General features: G+C 41.4%; 1 protein-coding gene across 1 annotated transcript in view; it reads right to left on the bottom strand.

Annotated features, from left to right (window-relative positions):
* Nucleotides 1–827: 827 nt before the first annotated feature.
* Nucleotides 828–18,076, bottom strand: part of LOC146027623 (uncharacterized) — a 44,886-nt gene continuing 27,637 nt past the window's right edge. The window contains exons 2-5 of the mRNA XM_083158274.1: nucleotides 17,464–17,511; nucleotides 11,869–11,922; nucleotides 2,684–2,764; nucleotides 828–1,489 (exon numbers count right to left, since the gene is read on the bottom strand). Coding sequence (XP_083014400.1) covers nucleotides 1,389–1,489; nucleotides 2,684–2,764; nucleotides 11,869–11,922; nucleotides 17,464–17,511 — 284 coding nt within the window. The 3' untranslated portion in view covers nucleotides 828–1,388. The remainder of the gene's footprint in view (nucleotides 1,490–2,683; nucleotides 2,765–11,868; nucleotides 11,923–17,463; nucleotides 17,512–18,076) is intronic.

Genomic DNA, 18,076 nt, shown 5'->3' with positions numbered 1-18,076 from the left:
CACTCCACGCCCTAGTGGATAGTAGGGCATGAAAAGGTCGGAGGACGCGTACCGCCGCCCCTCGCGGGCTCGCTGCGCTCGCCACGCTTCGGGTTGGCGTCTATCGTGGGGCGACGACGGGGACATCTATAATGTGAAATGGGTCATATGGACCCATTTCACATTTTTTTTCATTTTTACACCATTTCAATGTTAAAAAAATTTTTAACATTGAATCCTATGCAAAAATCGGGGGCATCGCGTCGGGACCAATGTTAATGGTCCCGACCGACGCGATGCCCCCGATATTTTACCATTCCCGACAAGATTTCAATGTTAAAATATTTTTTAACATTGAAGTCTATGGAAATATCGGGGGCATCGTGTCGGTCGCGTCGGGACCAATGTTAATGGTCCCGACCGACGCGATGCCCCCGATATTTTATCCTAGCCGGCAAAATGGACCTGATTTCAAAAGAAATCGGGTCCATCGTGGGTAATCGTGTCCCTTAAGTAAGGGACACGATTACTCACGATTGTGGCCGTGCTAGGAAACAAGTACCATATATATATATATATATAATATATATACGTGTGTGTGTGTGTATATATATATATATATATATATATATATATATATATATATATATATATATATGAAGCAGATAATTTGCAGAGCAATTCATTTATATAATAAAACAGATAAAGTTTTGGAGTCCGTAATTGTATAGGCAGAACAAATGCTTTTGGGAATGTGGCAATCAGCTAGGCACTGTGCATAATACCTCCTCTGATGTTACTATTATATATCTTAAATCAACTTTAGGTGAGTACTGGCACCTTTTTTTATGGGAAACAAATGCACTGAATAGTTCCTAGTAAAAGCAAAGTTACTTTGTGCAGATGACATATACAGTATAATTGGGAGGTTCTGATAAGGATATAAATCATTCTCTAATTATCATGACCTGTCTTTCTGTATTGCCATAGTCCTTTAAAATGCTACTGTACTTTGCACAGAGTATCACGGACATTTGCAAAGAGCTGTCCATGAGTGCATAGGGAGTAAGTGGTGGAAGAAGTGCTTGCTAGCTAGTTTGTGTAAAGTAGCTACTTATGTTCTAATGAACCAGGAAATGTAACTTTCTAAGAATTTGGTAAAACTTGCCTTCACGTTCCCATAGGAATACTGCCCTAGTTATATAACATATGACTTGTCAAGCACAATATTTCATTGATTACATATTTAATTTTGATTATTGCCCCAAAAGGCCAGGAAAATATATTTTACATATAGGCAACAGAATTTAAACTGAAAAAAAAATGCACTTGTATCACAAAACAGGTAAAAGTTTCGCATTGATTATATGTTTAATTATGCAAAATATGTTGAAATTGTCTGAGAAAGTCTATGCCTCTGTGAGGTGGTCTCTCCAGCTGGTGATACATTTGGTTGCGCAGTCAGCTAAGCGAACAACACACATTTCCTGCATTTCTTCTTTTCCTTCATCTGCAAAAATACAATATTAGATTAGGATAGTTCTACTAGTCTGGTATTGTAGCTGTTGTGAAGGCACGAGATGGACTTTGCTGTATGGATTATTCAGCTATGTTCTTTTATGGAATTCATGATGTGGGCTCTCTTGTGTCAAGATTTGTGCTCTGATTTTCCTGTTACAAGTAATTCATTCACATAAGGCCATACTATTATTTATTGCTTCCTGATAGTTTGAATGCAAGACACGGAAAATTGGAAATGGCATCCTAAAGAAAAAAACTGAGAAAAATGATGTTGAACGGTACTAGGAATGTAGACATTTGCATGTTTTAGATCTGCTGATCATGTCACATCATTATGTCATGAAGAGGAAGTACAGCTAGAGCCATCCTCATCCAGCCCTTTAATAGGATTAAGTGAGCTGTCAGATTTAATGATATGCTAATCCCCTACTGTATTGTTCTATGTATTGTGTTGCAGCTGAAAACAATACTCCTTGGTGAGCCACGTCTTACCATGGCTATCCAGAGAAGGCTAGTTGAAGAAGGCTCCATCTGTAGGGCTGCTGGAATCAGGAAGAAGCTGAGTGCCTGGTCGTCAACTGGTGCATCCTGAGGACATCGGAGAGGCACTCTACTGCCTTGCCCCGGGTGACAAAAATCCTAGTTTCAGCCCTGGGGTTGCTTATGTGCTATATGATTTCTAGCATGTTATGATTTGTATAGTAATATATACTATTTGACTGTCTATGTTCCAATTGTTAAATGTATACATCTTTCCTGTGCCTGTTGCTCCAGCAGTACACACAAATCCTAATTGTGTAATATCAGGTCTATACAAATACAGTACTGAAAATAATATATTTATATTTTACCCTTCAATATGAGATAATTAGTATTTTTTTATGCTGACATGATTCAGGTAGATATCTAAGAAGCCGTGGGGAGAGAAAGTGAAGAAGATGCCCAAAGCAGCCAGTCATTTTCTTTCATGTATCTGGAACAGTCTACAAAGTGATGAAAGGTTATTGGTTGCTTTGGCCAATTTCTCCACTTTATCTCTCTTTTGATATATTTCCTGCTGTCTTTGGTACCGTTTTGCATCCCAAATTACTACTTTTCTGTGGACCACAGTGAGCACATTTCCGGAAAAATACTGTTAAACTCGCATAAAGAAAAAAAATATAACTTTTACAGTATACAGTACCTATGAATTGATAGCGGTTTCCATTGATACTGGTTTTAATACACTCCTCCAATCCAGGCAAACACAAAGTAACTACACAACCTATAATCATTAAAAAAAGATAAGAAACAATGAATATTAAAAAGTTCATTAACTTTATTGTACAAAAATAACCCTCACAAATTATTGTTAAGCACTGGGAAGACAATTGAATGCATTGTAATGAAACAATGCCGCTATCTCACTCACTTGATTTTTTCCCCCAAGATAGGATAACTAATACCCCATTTTACACCAAAATTCCTGGTTGGACCTGGGTCTTCAAACACGGGAGTTTCAAGGGTCGGACCCAGCTTTATACCCCTTTTACACAATGCCGCAAAAGCCCGGGTTTTGCCTAGCAGACCCAGGTCAGTGGCGGTGTAAATGGGGTCAACCCATGTCCATTTACACGGGACTTCTGCCCAGGTCCTGACCTGGGTGGAACTCTGGCAGGACCTGGGTAGAGTGCGATGTAAATAGCCCCAGCACGGTTTGGGACAATGGCGAAGCGGCAGCGCTGCAGACCCTGGAACCAGAAGTCAGCAGCAGAAGACACAAAAGAGGAGCAGAGACTTGCGAACACAGGTTTCAGTGGCGCTCCGTCAGCCATGCTGACAGTTTAGGGTTAGAGAAGCAAGTGCCTCCCACCTCAGTGGGAATTTTTTTTGGTACTTGTGTATTATAGCGGCGCCCATCGCATCGCATACCATAAGGCATGCGATGGTATGCGATGCGACATCGCGCGATATTGTACAATGTCATACAATTTTAAAATTGTATGGCATACAATGCGATGCGATTAAAAATTGTATAAGCACCCTAATGGGTGCTTACAATGTTAAATGCACCCCCACGCCGCCACCCCCCCCCACTATAAACGTGAACCCGAAGCGTGGCGAGCGCAGCGGTAAGCGTCCTCCGACCTTTTCATACCCCTACTATCCACGTCGGCGTGGAGTTGAGAATAGAAAGTGTGGCGAGCGGACGCGGATACCTTCACAGGTATCGGCGTCCCCTCGCGGGCTTCACAGGTGTCCGCTCGCCACACTTCGGGCTCGGTGGCTCGCTGCGCTTGCCACACTTTCTATTCTCAACTCCACGCCGACGTGGATAGTGGGGGTATGAAAAGCTCGGAGGACACGTACCGCCGCCCCTCGCGGGCTCGCCACGCTTCGGGTTCATGTTTATAGTGGGGGGGGGGGGTGGCGTGGGGGTGCATTTAACATTGTAAGCACCCATTTGGGTGCTTATACAATGTTCCATCGCCAAAATCGCATCGCATGCCTTCGGGTACATGGCATGCGTTGCGATAAAAACATCGCGCGATGTACATCGGGGGCGCCGCTATAATACACAAGTACCTTTTTTTTGAGGGGGGCACAGTGGGAGATGTTGCTGTGCTCTCCCCCTTACATCGACCCAGGTTCAGTGTAAACGGCGCAGACCCAGGTCTGACCTGGGTCGAAGTGCAGTGCAAATTGGGTATGAAGTTGGGTCCGACCCTGTAAACTCCTGTGTTTGAAGACCAGGGTATGCGCCATTTACACTGAACCTGGGTCAGCACTGCTTTGCTTTTCCTTGTGGATGTTATTAATGCAGCAGCACACAGCATCACCCATGTACTCCCCCCAGCAGCAGCAGACAGCAAGCATCTCCACCCTGAGCAGACAACGACATCCACCCCTGTGTCTCCCCCCCCCCCCCCCCCCCAATCTCCTTCAGTTCACATACGCTGCAGGGCCCCCCTGCCAGCCAGTGCGATCTCTTCCTGTGGCGTATGTGAGATCAGTAGTTCCCATCTGCCGGAATGAACCCACCACTGATCTCACATACACCACAGGGACCCCCTGCCTGACAGCGCTGCCGACCTGACCCTGCTGCCCGGATCCCTGCTTTGCCCAGGTCGGGGGGGAAAGGGGGGGGGGGGAAATGATAGGATGCCTCAGGGGGAGGGGGGGGGGTTTGGAAGCACCTGCATTTGCTGTCAGACCACAAAACCTGTTTAGACCCGGTATAAGACTGGGTAAATGTGCGGTCTGAAAGGGGCATAAAGTCTGCTTTGACCCATTTTAAGAAACATTTTAAATACCAGGTCTAAGCAGGTTTTGCGGTGTGAAAGCAGCATGAGAGTCACCACACTTAAGCTGGATACACACCTAAGCAATCCATGGCCAGATTACCCAATAAAAGTGTATACCCAGCTTTAGAAATTGCCTTTTAGCAGAACCTTAGCATAGATGCCACCTAAATGCTTCATAAGCAGCAGCCACATTTCAAGATGAACTGTTCAGCGTAAACTCTGAATGATAACTCCATGGTAGAAATGTGGCAAATAAACTACTGATGGAGGGAGAATTTGTTTAAAATTACAGAGCTTTTACCTGCACCTTTGTTTAAGGGGGGACTTGCTTGAGTCAAGTAATGCAGGCAGCGGACATTAGACCAATAGAAATTGGTCCTTTCGATCAAGCAAGTCGAATTTGAGTCCTTTGTTTCCAAAAGCTATATCTTTGTGACTCATAGAGCAGGTGAGTGGATTTGTTGTGTGTTTCCCACTGTGAAGCACGGGATAGGTGATATTATGGCATGTGTGCCTTTATGGCGGCACTGCGATTTATTTAGAACTGAAGGCACACCAGCATGGCTACTCCAGCATTCTGTATTGCCACAACATACTATCTGTTTTACACTTATTTAAGCCATTATATTCGCTTTTATTTTTTTTCAACAAGGCTTGGTAGGAACTAAATGACAAGGAATGGAGTGCTTGACCTAAGCTCAAAAGAAATGGTTTGGAATAAGTTGACAGGTGTGATGGGAGGCAGTTTATTTTTTATAATGAAAGCTATTTAATTGAATAGGATGTACTTATTATTAGCCTTTCCATTTTTAACAATTTACTTGGCTAATATTGGTAAACTGAATAAGGTCAAGAACACCTATTTTAGATTTATTCAAATCAAGTGTACTGTATTTACTTTTTAACCCTTTGAATACCAACATCTCTGTGAGCGATGTGCACAATATCCACTAAAAATGGCAACATCACTCACAATTGGGTACTTGTGTAATATGGAAAAAAGAAAGGTAGACTGCGCTCATTGATGACAGAGTGAGGATATTTAAAACAGAGTATATTTTAATACTACAATAGCATATGTAAAATACAATATAAATTCACAGTAAAAAATGGGGGAAGGGGGGGGAGAGAGAAGGAATAAGCTGCATCCACTAAAGATTGATATCACCTTTAAGTAAGTCCACAGTTCGATATGAACCCAATGCTGGTTCGATCCTGTAGTGCTTGGCCACAGCGGTGCTCTGTAAAACTTTATCCAGATGTGGTGTGGGGGTAGCGAGCCTCCCAATTGGAAAGTTAGGTCGAGACGTCCGCAGGGTGACACTGGGTGGGTATTAGATAGGCGGCTTGCCTTCAGAAGGAGAGTGCCTCACTCCAGGTCAGGTGTGCCGGTGGTGTTTCGCAGCTTTAGGATCTCCAGTGATGGTGGGTAGTGGATAGTGGTGAGGAGCAGCGTATTCAAGGGGCCAAATAGCAGCCTGGGCCAACGCGTTTCGCTGCAAACAGCAGCTTTTTCAAGGTGGTTTGAGACAGGCAAGGGAAGGGGTATATATACCAGTAGTACTCAGGTGGATTGTATGCACCTGTGCGCAGAGTAATTGTCTCTGCATAACATAAAAACATATAGAATAACACCTCATAATGAGCAGGAGACATAACTTCATAAACCCTTTATGTGTAAAGTGGAAAACGAGTGTTATCTCAGACAGAGAACATTATAAACATTCAAGAGGACATAAAATCAAAGCATAGCGTCATGTCACTTCCGGGTATGCACTTCCGGTTGGTGAGTGAAACGCATGTGAAGCGCATAGCGCTGTTAATACAGCGCTATGTGGGAGAGAGTAACAGATGATTATAGGATGATCTTAGTTATAGAGAGCCAATACATATGGTAGTTGTAGAGCACATGTATGGAGAGGGATTGCTCTAACAATGAAGGCATGTATCGATATGCTTCAGCACAGCATCATAATACTTCCGGGTATGAACTTCCGGATTTGCGAATGGAACGCATGTGGAACGCATAGCGCTGTCAATACAGCGCTATGCAAGAATCGTTAACAGATAATTACAAATGGGTATTGTTTGAACAAAAGGGAGGAAAGAGTGGCGCCAGTACATATAATAATAGTACCTGGTTATAAAGGGCATAGATAGAAGGAAAACTGCACTATCATTGGAAATATACAAAGATGTATAAGGTGCATCCCACAAAGGTTTCCCTCATATGGAGGAAACAGAGGAGGCTTATTAAATTGTAACACAAAATATATAATATACTTCTTACAATGCCCTTGTGGCTTAGGCTACGTAGGCCGTACCACCCGTGCCCTGAAAGTACGCTTTCTGGAGCACCGGAGAAACATCAAGAAGCAGTTACTCATACACAGTGTATCCAGACACTTCTCTGAAGCCCATGCAGGAGACCCTAAGGGCCTCAGTATAATGGGCTTAGAATCAATACCTAAGACCCACCGAGGTGGTGATCGATTCAAGAACCTGAGTAAACAGGAAGTGTTTTGGATGTTTCAGCTCCATACCATCCACCCTGAAGGCCTCAACGAGGCAGTAGAGCTGAACTCTGTATTATGAACCATCGTGAACATTTGGGCCAATCATGTGTAAATATCTTTTCCCCCTGCTACCATGAACTTCATTTTCAGACACTCACCTCACAATATCCTCACAATTTTAGTGTTTTTAGTGTTCTGTATCCCTATGGATTTGTATCTCAATCCTTCTCCATCATTGTCATATTACCTTACATATGACAATCATCATAAAAAATAATACATAAAAATATATCAACATAAAAATTAAAAATATAATAATATTAAAAATTATAATTCATATTTAGTCCCAATTATGTATTAGTCACTCGGATAGAAGAATGCCTATCCCCCACATTTTTGTTTTATTTAATTATTAATTTATACCAATGCCAATTTATTTTTGTCTGTCTATATTATCAACGCATTCACTCATAATGCAGAACATGTTTATTAAGCAACCTCCACTGTATTTATTATTTTGTACAATTATTGTCTGTTTTATTGGAAATATTCTATACCTGTGTAAATCAATATATACTTATCTTTTTACTGCTCTATGTCTAACTGATGCTATATGCATATATTATTGGTTTTTGAATGGTCCGCATGTGTATATTAGCTATCTATAGCCCCCAATTGCTTAAGAGGCCCTATTAATAAGCCTCCTCTGTTTCCTCCATATGAGGGAAACCTTTGTGGGATGCACCTTATACATCTTTGTATATTTCCAATGATAGTGCAGTTTTCCTTCTATCTATGCCCTTTATAACCAGGTACTATTATTATATGTACTGGCGCCACTCTTTCCTCCCTTTTGTTCAAACAATACCCATTTGTAATTATCTGTTAACGATTCTTGCATAGCGCTGTATTGACAGCGCTATGCGTTCCACATGCGTTCCATTCGCAAATCCGGAAGTTCATACCCGGAAGTATTATGATGCTGTGCTGAAGCATATCGATACATGCCTTCATTGTTAGCGCAATCCCTCTCCATACATGTGCTCTACAACTACCATATGTATTGGCTCTCTATAACTAAGATCATCCTATAATCATCTGTTACTCTCTCCCACATAGCGCTGTATTAACAGCGCTATGCGCTTCACATGCGTTTCACTCACCAACCGGAAGTGCATACCCGGAAGTGACATGACGCTATGCTTTGATTTTATGTCCTCTTGAATGTTTATAATGTTCTCTGTCTGAGATAACACTCGTTTTCCACTTTACACATAAAGGGTTTATGAAGTTATGTCTCCTGCTCATTATGAGGTGTTATTCTATATGTTTTTATGTTATGCAGAGACAATTACTCTGCGCACAGGTGCATACAATCCACCTGAGTACTACTGGTATATATACCCCTTCCCTTGCCTGTCTCAAACCACCTTGAAAAAGCTGCTGTTTGCAGCGAAACGCGTTGGCCCAGGCTGCTATTTGGCCCCTTGAATACGCTGCTCCTCACCACCACTATCCACTACCCACCATCACTGGAGATCCTAAAGCTGCGAAACACCACCGGCACACCTGACCTGGAGTGAGGCACTCTCCTTCTGAAGGCAAGCCGCCTATCTAATACCCACCCAGTGTCACCCTGCGGACGTCTCGACCTAACTTTCCAATTGGGAGACTCGCTACCCCCACACCACATCTGGATAAAGTTTTACAGAGCACCGCTGTGGCCAAGCACTACAGGATCGAACCAGCATTGGGTTCATATCGAACTGTGGACTTACTTAAAGGTGATATCAATCTTTAGTGGATGCAGCTTATTCCTTCTCTCCCCCCCCCTTCCCCCATTTTTTACTGTGAATTTATATTGTATTTTACATATGCTATTGTAGTATTAAAATATACTCTGTTTTAAATATCCTCACTCTGTCATCAATGAGCGCAGTCTACCTTTCTTTTTTCCATTTTCTATAGGGACTGACAATCCCTTTTTTGACAGCTGCTGGTAGAGACCACTCATACAGGCGCCCCTCCAGTTATTTCGGTAACTGAACCCCCCCTTTTTACTTGTGTAATATATCTGGGTGCCCGGTAATTTGATTGTATGCCTTAACTTAAGGCATACAATCAGATGCGATGCGACGCGATTCTGCGGTAAAATCGCGTCGATCGCATCGTGTCCAAATCACATGCGATGCGATCGATGCGATTTTTCATAGGATTCAATGTAAAAATGGTCCTGTTCATTTCCCCACTATCCAAGTGGGCATAGAATTGATGTTATATAGCGTGGCGAGCGGACCCGGATTACTTAAAATGTATTTCGTGTCCCCTCGCCACACTTAGGGCTCGGTGGCTCGCTGCGCTCGCCACGCTATATAAAATCAACTCTATGCCCACTTGGATAGTGGGGAAAGGAACAGGACCATTTTAACATTGAATCCTATGGAAAATTGCGTCCATCGATTAGGTTGCATGCGATGCAATTTTTTCTGACCCGATCTCAAATTCGGGCGCCCAGTTAGTACACAAGTACCCACAATTGTTATATAAATTTAAAAAAAAAATGTGTCAAAAAAAAAAAAGATTATATTTCCTATGCAAAGTAAACATTACAGGTCATTATGATATGTTTGCTTAGTAATTATCACACCTATTTTGACAAATTCACTTGGCACTCAAAGGCTTAAAAAAATTAACAATTGTTTAAAAAGTAAATAATAAAATATCCGAACATCAGCCATCACCATGGGAACATATTCCAGGTGCCTGTTTTTCTCTGTTACCTCTGAGGGTCCATAGGAAAGGAAAGGAAAGGGGTGCTTTGTAACATTTTGTGTAACGGGATATAAGAAAACTGCAATAATTAATGTAGGAGAGAGAGAGAGATCTGGTACTGGAAATCCTTATTCTGACTAAATTGGCAGTCCCAATTTTGGGTTACGCTCCAATTATGCAAGTCGTATCCCACTTCACATTACCCTGCTTGTAACTGATGAGCAGGATGCATTAAGCATTATTGCAAGTAGCATTCTGTATGTTAAGTAGATGTGAGAGGTGGGAGGGTGGCCACACACTGGATAAATTGCTTGCCAAATCATATGTTATGTGCCAGAGGGAAATACTGTAATTGCTCAGGTGAGGCGGTCATTGTATTTCTTCTTCCCTTCTGCACTTATGGTGGCTGTCACATACTACAGGAGACTGGCTATGTCCTTTCAGTGGTGTCCTGCCGCCTACTCCGTTTACCTGGAAGGCATGCACCAGTCTGACACTGGGGAAGTCACACTATATACCTTCTGCTCAGCAAAGATTATTACCTTCATCGGGACTGACATAGAGTCAGAACAGGAAATGTATTTTTGTTCTCTTTTTTATTTTTTTAGCCATCCACCACTATTCATGTAGATATACATTTGTGAAAAGCAGTACTTCACCTTTAGTTAATATTTATGTTTACTAAATACCTTAAGGTGGCCATACATCTACAGATCGATTGTCAGATTGGGCTGGTTGGAACAAAAACCTGGTAATATCTGAATGACAGTTTTTGGCAGTTTTCCATCATTTCAAAGCAAATGGTCAACTGTCATTTACTCTCATCCATTACCAGTTTTTTGTTCCAAACAGCCCAATCTGACGATCGATCTGTAAAGTTATGGCCAGCTTTACATAGGGAATTGCTTATGAATTACCCTCTGTCAAAGAGTTGATCAAGACATTATGCCAAATAATTGTAACAACATGCTCCACTCACAAACAGAACAACTGCACTTTGATACTTTCACTTATCAATTCAATTGACTTACTAAATATTAATTTAATTGAATAAAAAGTACATTTGGGATAACCCTTCCCCATCTGCTTCTTCTTACCCTGACACTAGCTCTGTAAGCTTGGATGACTAGATATGTTCCAGAATTTGAAAGGAAAAATACTGAGGCGAAATACATGCATCGGTTGCAGCCCATAGATGCCAGCTAGGGTTCACAATCTGGCAGGGAGTGGCTTGCTAAAGGAAGCCAGCTCTCTTCTAATTACAGCCTTGCCTGACAGTTCCAGAGGTAAGAAACCGCTTATAGCTGCCTATCCTGTGGGTGACTTCTAGTTTAGTGACTGACTAATTTACTATCTTTGTATTCTCGTTGCATCATATGCATTGAACAACAGCAACTGATCAGTAATGACCTAAATGCAATGTTGGCAAATGAGGGGTGAGTGAGTTCGGTTTTATTCTGTTCTTTTCGCTAAAGTATCGCAATTTGGATTTTCGGCTGTCATGTTTTGGATAGCCAATAAGATCCTGCTTTGAGATCTGCGTAAAACCAAACTCACTCACCCCTATAGCAAATTAGACCCATTGGCTAGAAATCCCTATAGCTCTCCTACCTCCAAGTCTGTCTGTTGTTACCCAGTTTGTTTTATCACTGTCTACTATTGTAAAGCGCAACGGAATCTGCTGCGCTATATAAGAAACTGTAAATAAATAAATATAAATGGTTCCTTTGGGATTCATGTGTCTATGAAACATTTGTTTTGTAATCTAGGGAATTCAGAAGGGTATAAACACTTACCATATTTAGCATTTTCTTCATAACCAGGAAGAAAGGATCTCTTAGAGAAGAATGCTGAAAAAGTAAAGTGAGTAACTGTAAGATAACAATTAATTACAAAATAATAATGGTCTCATTGTAATTATAATAAAAAAAAAAAATATAGCATAGCCCCATTTTATTAATGGTTACAGAGAGGCAGGAAGGGTAGTATGAAAGTGCCCCGACTCAGCAGCCCTATGGGGCCCAGCGGTGAGAGACTATAGTGAAGGCAAATGGGGCTCTTCTGCTACTATAAGGTGAATGTGCAGACCAATAAGTTCTTTCTGTTCTTGGTTACACACACTGAGGCTGTACGTTTAGCCTGGGGCAGTGCCCAAAAAGTACTGGCACCAGTGTCTAAATTTACTATCAAAGGCCATGGTTATAAAGGCAGACATTCTGGGCTACATGAGTGCTGATTGGTCCTTAAGGATCATTTCTCTGTATTAAGAATCATTCTTAATATAAAAATGAACCATTAGTAGTAAGCAATAAAGTCCTCTGTATTTCTATTGTACATGACAATGGGACTATTGTATGTACATGATGAGGTAAGTATGAAAAAAGGTGCGGGGGAAAGAAACCACGGTTTTCTGAATATTTCGGTTTTTGGATATACGAATAAGGGAGACTCAACCTGTACTAGAGAAAAAAAGATAACTACTGTCTGCAATGTAATATACAGTACTGTACAGAAGCAGTGCAGCAGGTAACAAGGATTCCCTGTTTCTTTTATGTTTTTCCAGCACTGAAATAAACCATACACTGAAGTGTCCTACGGATCAAGCTGATCAATACATTTATTCTCAGTAAATTATTCATGTTAAAAGTAAAAAGGGATTCATTTGTGTGCCTGTGTTTTCGGTGAATAAAAGATTATATAGATATGATTCACAGATTAAAAAATTCATTACCTAAAATATTCTCACATGTATTATTATTTAAAATATGTTTAATAAAAATATTTTTATGTGTAGGGTTTGTTATTATATGATGAATATAAATGATAATGTATTCATACAAAGAAAGTTATAAGAGGTCAGGGTCATACTTTGTTTTTTTTATTGATACATATGGAAGCAATAAAACTAAAGGCCCCCATAAATCATGCGACTTCTCCGAGGGGAGAAGTCGCTTCCAATTTCCCCGTGAGACGCTCAACAGCTTTCCGGAAGGCTCACATACTACCTTGCACTTGATGAGCCATTTTTTACTCCTGCAGTTACTGAGGGGGGGCAGGAGTATTTAACAATAAACCATTCAGAAGAATGGGAGGCTGCTGATTGTCTGAGCTCTCTCAGCCAGTCAGTGGCTGACCATTCTTATGTATGTTTTGTTTTTTTTAAATACTTCTGCCGGCCACCCGCTTTTTTTCCCCACCCACCTCTCGACACGGATGCAGAGTGGGGATAGCGCCTCTCCTTTCTGACGCTCCCCGCTCTGCAGATAGGATGCAATACTTTGAGGATGCTAATAAAGTACCCGCGATGGGATGCACTTATGACTTATCTGATGCACACAGACCGCCCATTGGATCGGATATCATACACATGCGATTTGGGATGATCTGCCAGAATGGCCCAAATCACATTATGTATGAGGCAAGTAAAATATTCTGTTTTATTTAGGGAAGCATAATCTTGTCTCTTTCATATCTATTGGTTTGTTTGTTTGTCTAGGTCTCTGATTGGATTTGCTATGTATTTGTGTATTGTATTTTTTGTTTATTTGCTATCATTCTTAAATCCATAATTATGGCAGATATATAAAACATAGAAAAGCATACCGACACATACACTGTTAGATATTTTTCTTGTTTTATTGATCTGACTTGTCTGCAGGAGTGCTGTGTTTGCATTTTAATTACAAGACTCATTGAACATAATTACACACCAGTCATAAAAGCACTGCAGTTGTGGGAGTATATTCAATGTGTCCTGTGATGATAAAGCAATTCATTTGAACTTGTAAACATATACAGCAATTCATGTTTACTACTTATGGATACAGTACAAAGGGGCCTAATTAAATATAAATTCAAATTATTCTGTTGACTAAACATCAACTTTATACGGCTGTCTTCATAAATTAGATGTATGGATCGGATGTGGATCATTTAATCGACCACAATAGTCATTAGGTCGACGCCGTTGGGTCGACATGCAACTAGGTCGACAGGGTTCTAGGTCAACATGGTTGAAGGTTGACATGGGACAAGGTTGACGTGGGTTTAGGTTGACATGGGTGAGGTCGAGATGGGTTTTTTCACTGTTTTTTTACTCAAATGTCGACATGGACACAGTTGGAAGTCAACCGCGGCCCCTCGCATTGCTCGCTTCACTCGCGATGCTTTGGGCATGGTGCCTCGCTGCGCTCGGCACACTATTTTATTCTCCCACTGTGCCCTACTGGATGGTAGGGCATGAAATACTGCCTGTCGGCACATGTCGGCACAAAAAACTGTGAAAAAAACCACCTGTTGACCTCCAACCATGTCGACCTAGAACCCTGTCAACCTAGTTGGACGTCGACCCAACTGTGTCGACCTAAGTGTGGTCGATAATACGACCATATACCGTATGGATCAAGGAGTATATTTACTAAAGGTTGATGATTTTTTTAAACCACCTTGTCACTTGTTGTTAGGCTTGAGAAAGGGGAGGTTGCCCCGAAACGTTGCCCATTAAAAGCACCATATTTGCACTGGACTTTTCTGACTCAAGAGTGCCGCCTTCTTCCTGTGTCTATGTTCCTGAGTTTTCTCCAGATTCTGGAAGGCACTTGAGCACGCATACAGGTTCGTCAACCTTTGGAGTGCCGGTTTATCACCTACAATATATATATGAATGTCCCAGTGATCGGGTAAACGCTGCCCTGCCGCAGTCTCCCTCCGTTCCTGTGTATAGCAAACCATTTGCAATCACTCACTATCAATTGGATTTCCCCTTTTGTAGTGCCGAGTAAGTCCAGACTTACTTGGTGATGTAATGGTCATGGGGAGATGAAGGCTGATGCTGACATCAGTAGCCCTTCCTCCCCACGGCCAGGCCCGCTGAAAAAATGCTGGGGTGCCGCCTACAAATGCCCCCTGGCTGTCAATCAACTTGCAAACAGCCAGTGATGGCTAGCCATCACTGCCTTCATTCACAAGGGGACCATGCGCACAGCATACCGTGCACGTCATTCAATAATTTGCAGCCCTGCCATAGGCTCTGAATCGGGCCCTATGATGCTGTCCTAGGCGCTACAGCAGAGGTTCTGACTGCAGAATGCAGTTCTAGGGACTGTGCTAGCCAGATGCAGCAATGTCTATATAGCCTGTGGGCATAGCCAAAATTATTATAAACAAAAAGACTTGTGCTATCTACATTTAAATATATTTTTACATTTGGAATGAAATTCAAGTAAAAAAAAAGCGTTATCATGATTAAAGATAAGATGCAATGTGTGAAAGTAGTGTTCTTATACATAACACAGATTGCGTATTAGGATAGATTCCAATTCTGTAGACATCTCTTGGCAAAATAATTAATTCAAGAAGAATATATTAAAGCATTTTATCTTAATATTTTTCTGCAGAATATTCTAAGTGAGTATTACCGTGGCTTCTAGCCAGTGCATGAAATAGAAGCATGTTAGCATGCATTACATGGTAAAAAATTACTTACTGGGAGTATTACACACAGGGGCCAATTTAGACCTTAATTCGGCCCCTTCCACGATGTACGCGGACTTCACATATGCAAATCCCCTGTGCGAACGCCTTCTGCGAGTATCACACTTGTCAAGGTGTTTGCACTGTCAGGGTAGGGAAGGGGACGGCCAGGGGGATGGAGCAACCATTTCTGAGCATCTCATACAAACGCTGGGAGTTCCCAGGCATGTCAATTCCTGCTTGGGGCGGCCAGCTGACGCCACATAATGTCAGACACTGCGCTACTATGGGCCACTCTGTGGCTAGCCTGCGTAGCAAATTAATAGACCATGTCCCACCACTTAGGCGGGGTGGTGACAGGGGTAAAACACTGCTAAGGTTGGAGACCCGGTGGATATTAAAATTGGATGCGTTAGCACCCAGGGGTCTCAACGAGAAGTTGGGGATGCAGTGCTTTTTGTGAGACTCATTAAAACATACGCTGAATGGGTTATATGTTATGTTAATATATTATTTTGCATGGAGTCATGTGGTACACATTCAATCATATGTAGCTATATATAACATTAAGTTATAATATTGGATTAAAGTATGACAATCTAAATACTGTGATTTGACTTTACCGGTCTGGTGCAAATATTTTAATGTTTTAATAATAAAGTATAGTGTTTTTAAATTTTATGTGTCTGCAAGTGTGGAGAGGGTTACTCTGCTGGCCATGGCTGACACCTGTGAACGTGCTGATTAGCATCAACCCACAGGTGCGCTGTATTTGGCTAGGTGTGACTCATTTGATTGGTGGAGGTGTGTCTTTGTGTGTGAATATAAGCTGTAACATGCCTGTCTGTAACTTGTTCCCTGATGATGGTTTGATACCGAAACAAAGAATCTGATCTTTCAACATTGTTGTGAAGACTGATGAGTGCCATCTTCATACAGTAGCATATATAGGACTACTAGTCCAAGGATGGCACCGGAGCAATCCACAAGTGAGCGAATTAAGGTGTGCCGGGGTTCCAGACTGCTATATATATATATATATCACAGACAAGATTGCTCTAATATCTATTATTATTATTATAACAGTGGTCGCTAACAACACTTGATCCCCTACTAGTGGGACCTCTTAACTTTAAAACCACCACAATAGTGCGCTATAACTCTATTGTGGTGGTGTTATACATATATATATATATATATATATATATATATATATATATATATATATATATATATATATATATAGTTGTGCTCATAACTTTACATACCCTTGCAGAATTTGTGATTTTCTGTCTATTTGTCAGAGAATATGAATGATAACTCACAAACCTTTCTTTCACTCATGGTTAGTGGTTGGGTGAAGATGTTTATTGTCAAACAACTGTGTTTACTCTTTTTAATTCATAATGACAACATTAACTACCCAGCCTGATCAAAAGTTTACATACCCCAGTTCGTAAAAACGTGCCTTGCCCCCTTTAACATCAATGACAGCTTGAAGTCTTTTGTGGTAGTTGTGTATGAGCTTGCCCTAGCATCTAAAATCTCCCTGAAACTGCTTTTCAAAAGTAGGCAAGTATGCACCAAAATGGCAGAGCTACTGTACTTATAGATCTGATGCACAGACAGCACTGATAGAGTGGAGCATACAGAGGACCCGCCAGTCATGTATGTAGTCGCGATAACAGGACACACAGGTATATAAGTGTCCCTGCAGAGCTGAGTAGTACACTTTTGTGTGTAACACTACAGCACGAAAACAGTGAACAAGATGGCATAGCGCATGATCAGATTAACCTAGGGTGGCCATCTTGGCAAAGGAGAAGGCTTCAGACGAGAAGCACCATGGAGGAAACACAGTATTGCACTCTTATAACAACAACAACAAACACAAGTGAGTAAATGATAAAAATGAATACCTCTTCTCAACCTTGACTTTTTGCTGGAACTAAATCCTTCACTACCATCTGAAATGATAAAAATAAATACTTTTAAATATATACAAAACATTGCTTTTAAGTAAAGAACTGATAGTAGTATGATGATGCAAATGTTGAGTGGTTTATTTAAATATGCACTTTTACTCCATACATTAAAGTTGTGATGTCAACTGATATGAACGTTCCACTCACATGACACATTTGGCCTGAATCAGGTCTATACACGAAAGTGCAAAGTACCAATTTATGCATGTCCCATATCGTTATTTGGAGGCATGTCACCTCCGTTTTGTGGGAGTGCCAAGGCCAGGTTCTCTGATGGAGGTTTTCCTGACTTCAGGGATGGAGCTGTAGTGGTTGGTCTGCATGATCAATCCCAACTGATCTGATGTGAAGCACGTCAGATCAGAGGACCAATCTGCATTGCACAATTTTGTGCACACAATGGGCACACAATCTGCTTACAATCCCTCAAGATTGTATGATTGGGTGCAATGTCTTTCAGGTGTATGGGGGCCTAACCTTCCCTTCTTTGAGACAGGAAGGTATAGAAAAAGCATGTCATGGTTATTAGTGTCAGGGTCTTCTAATC

Source organism: Crinia signifera, chromosome 1 (assembly GCF_055691185.1).
Source record: "Crinia signifera chromosome 1, ASM5569118v1, whole genome shotgun sequence".
NCBI classification, from domain to species: Eukaryota; Metazoa; Chordata; class Amphibia; order Anura; family Myobatrachidae; genus Crinia; species Crinia signifera.
The sequence above is the reverse complement of the archived record's forward strand: the minus strand, read 5'-3'. Positions and strand labels throughout refer to the sequence as shown.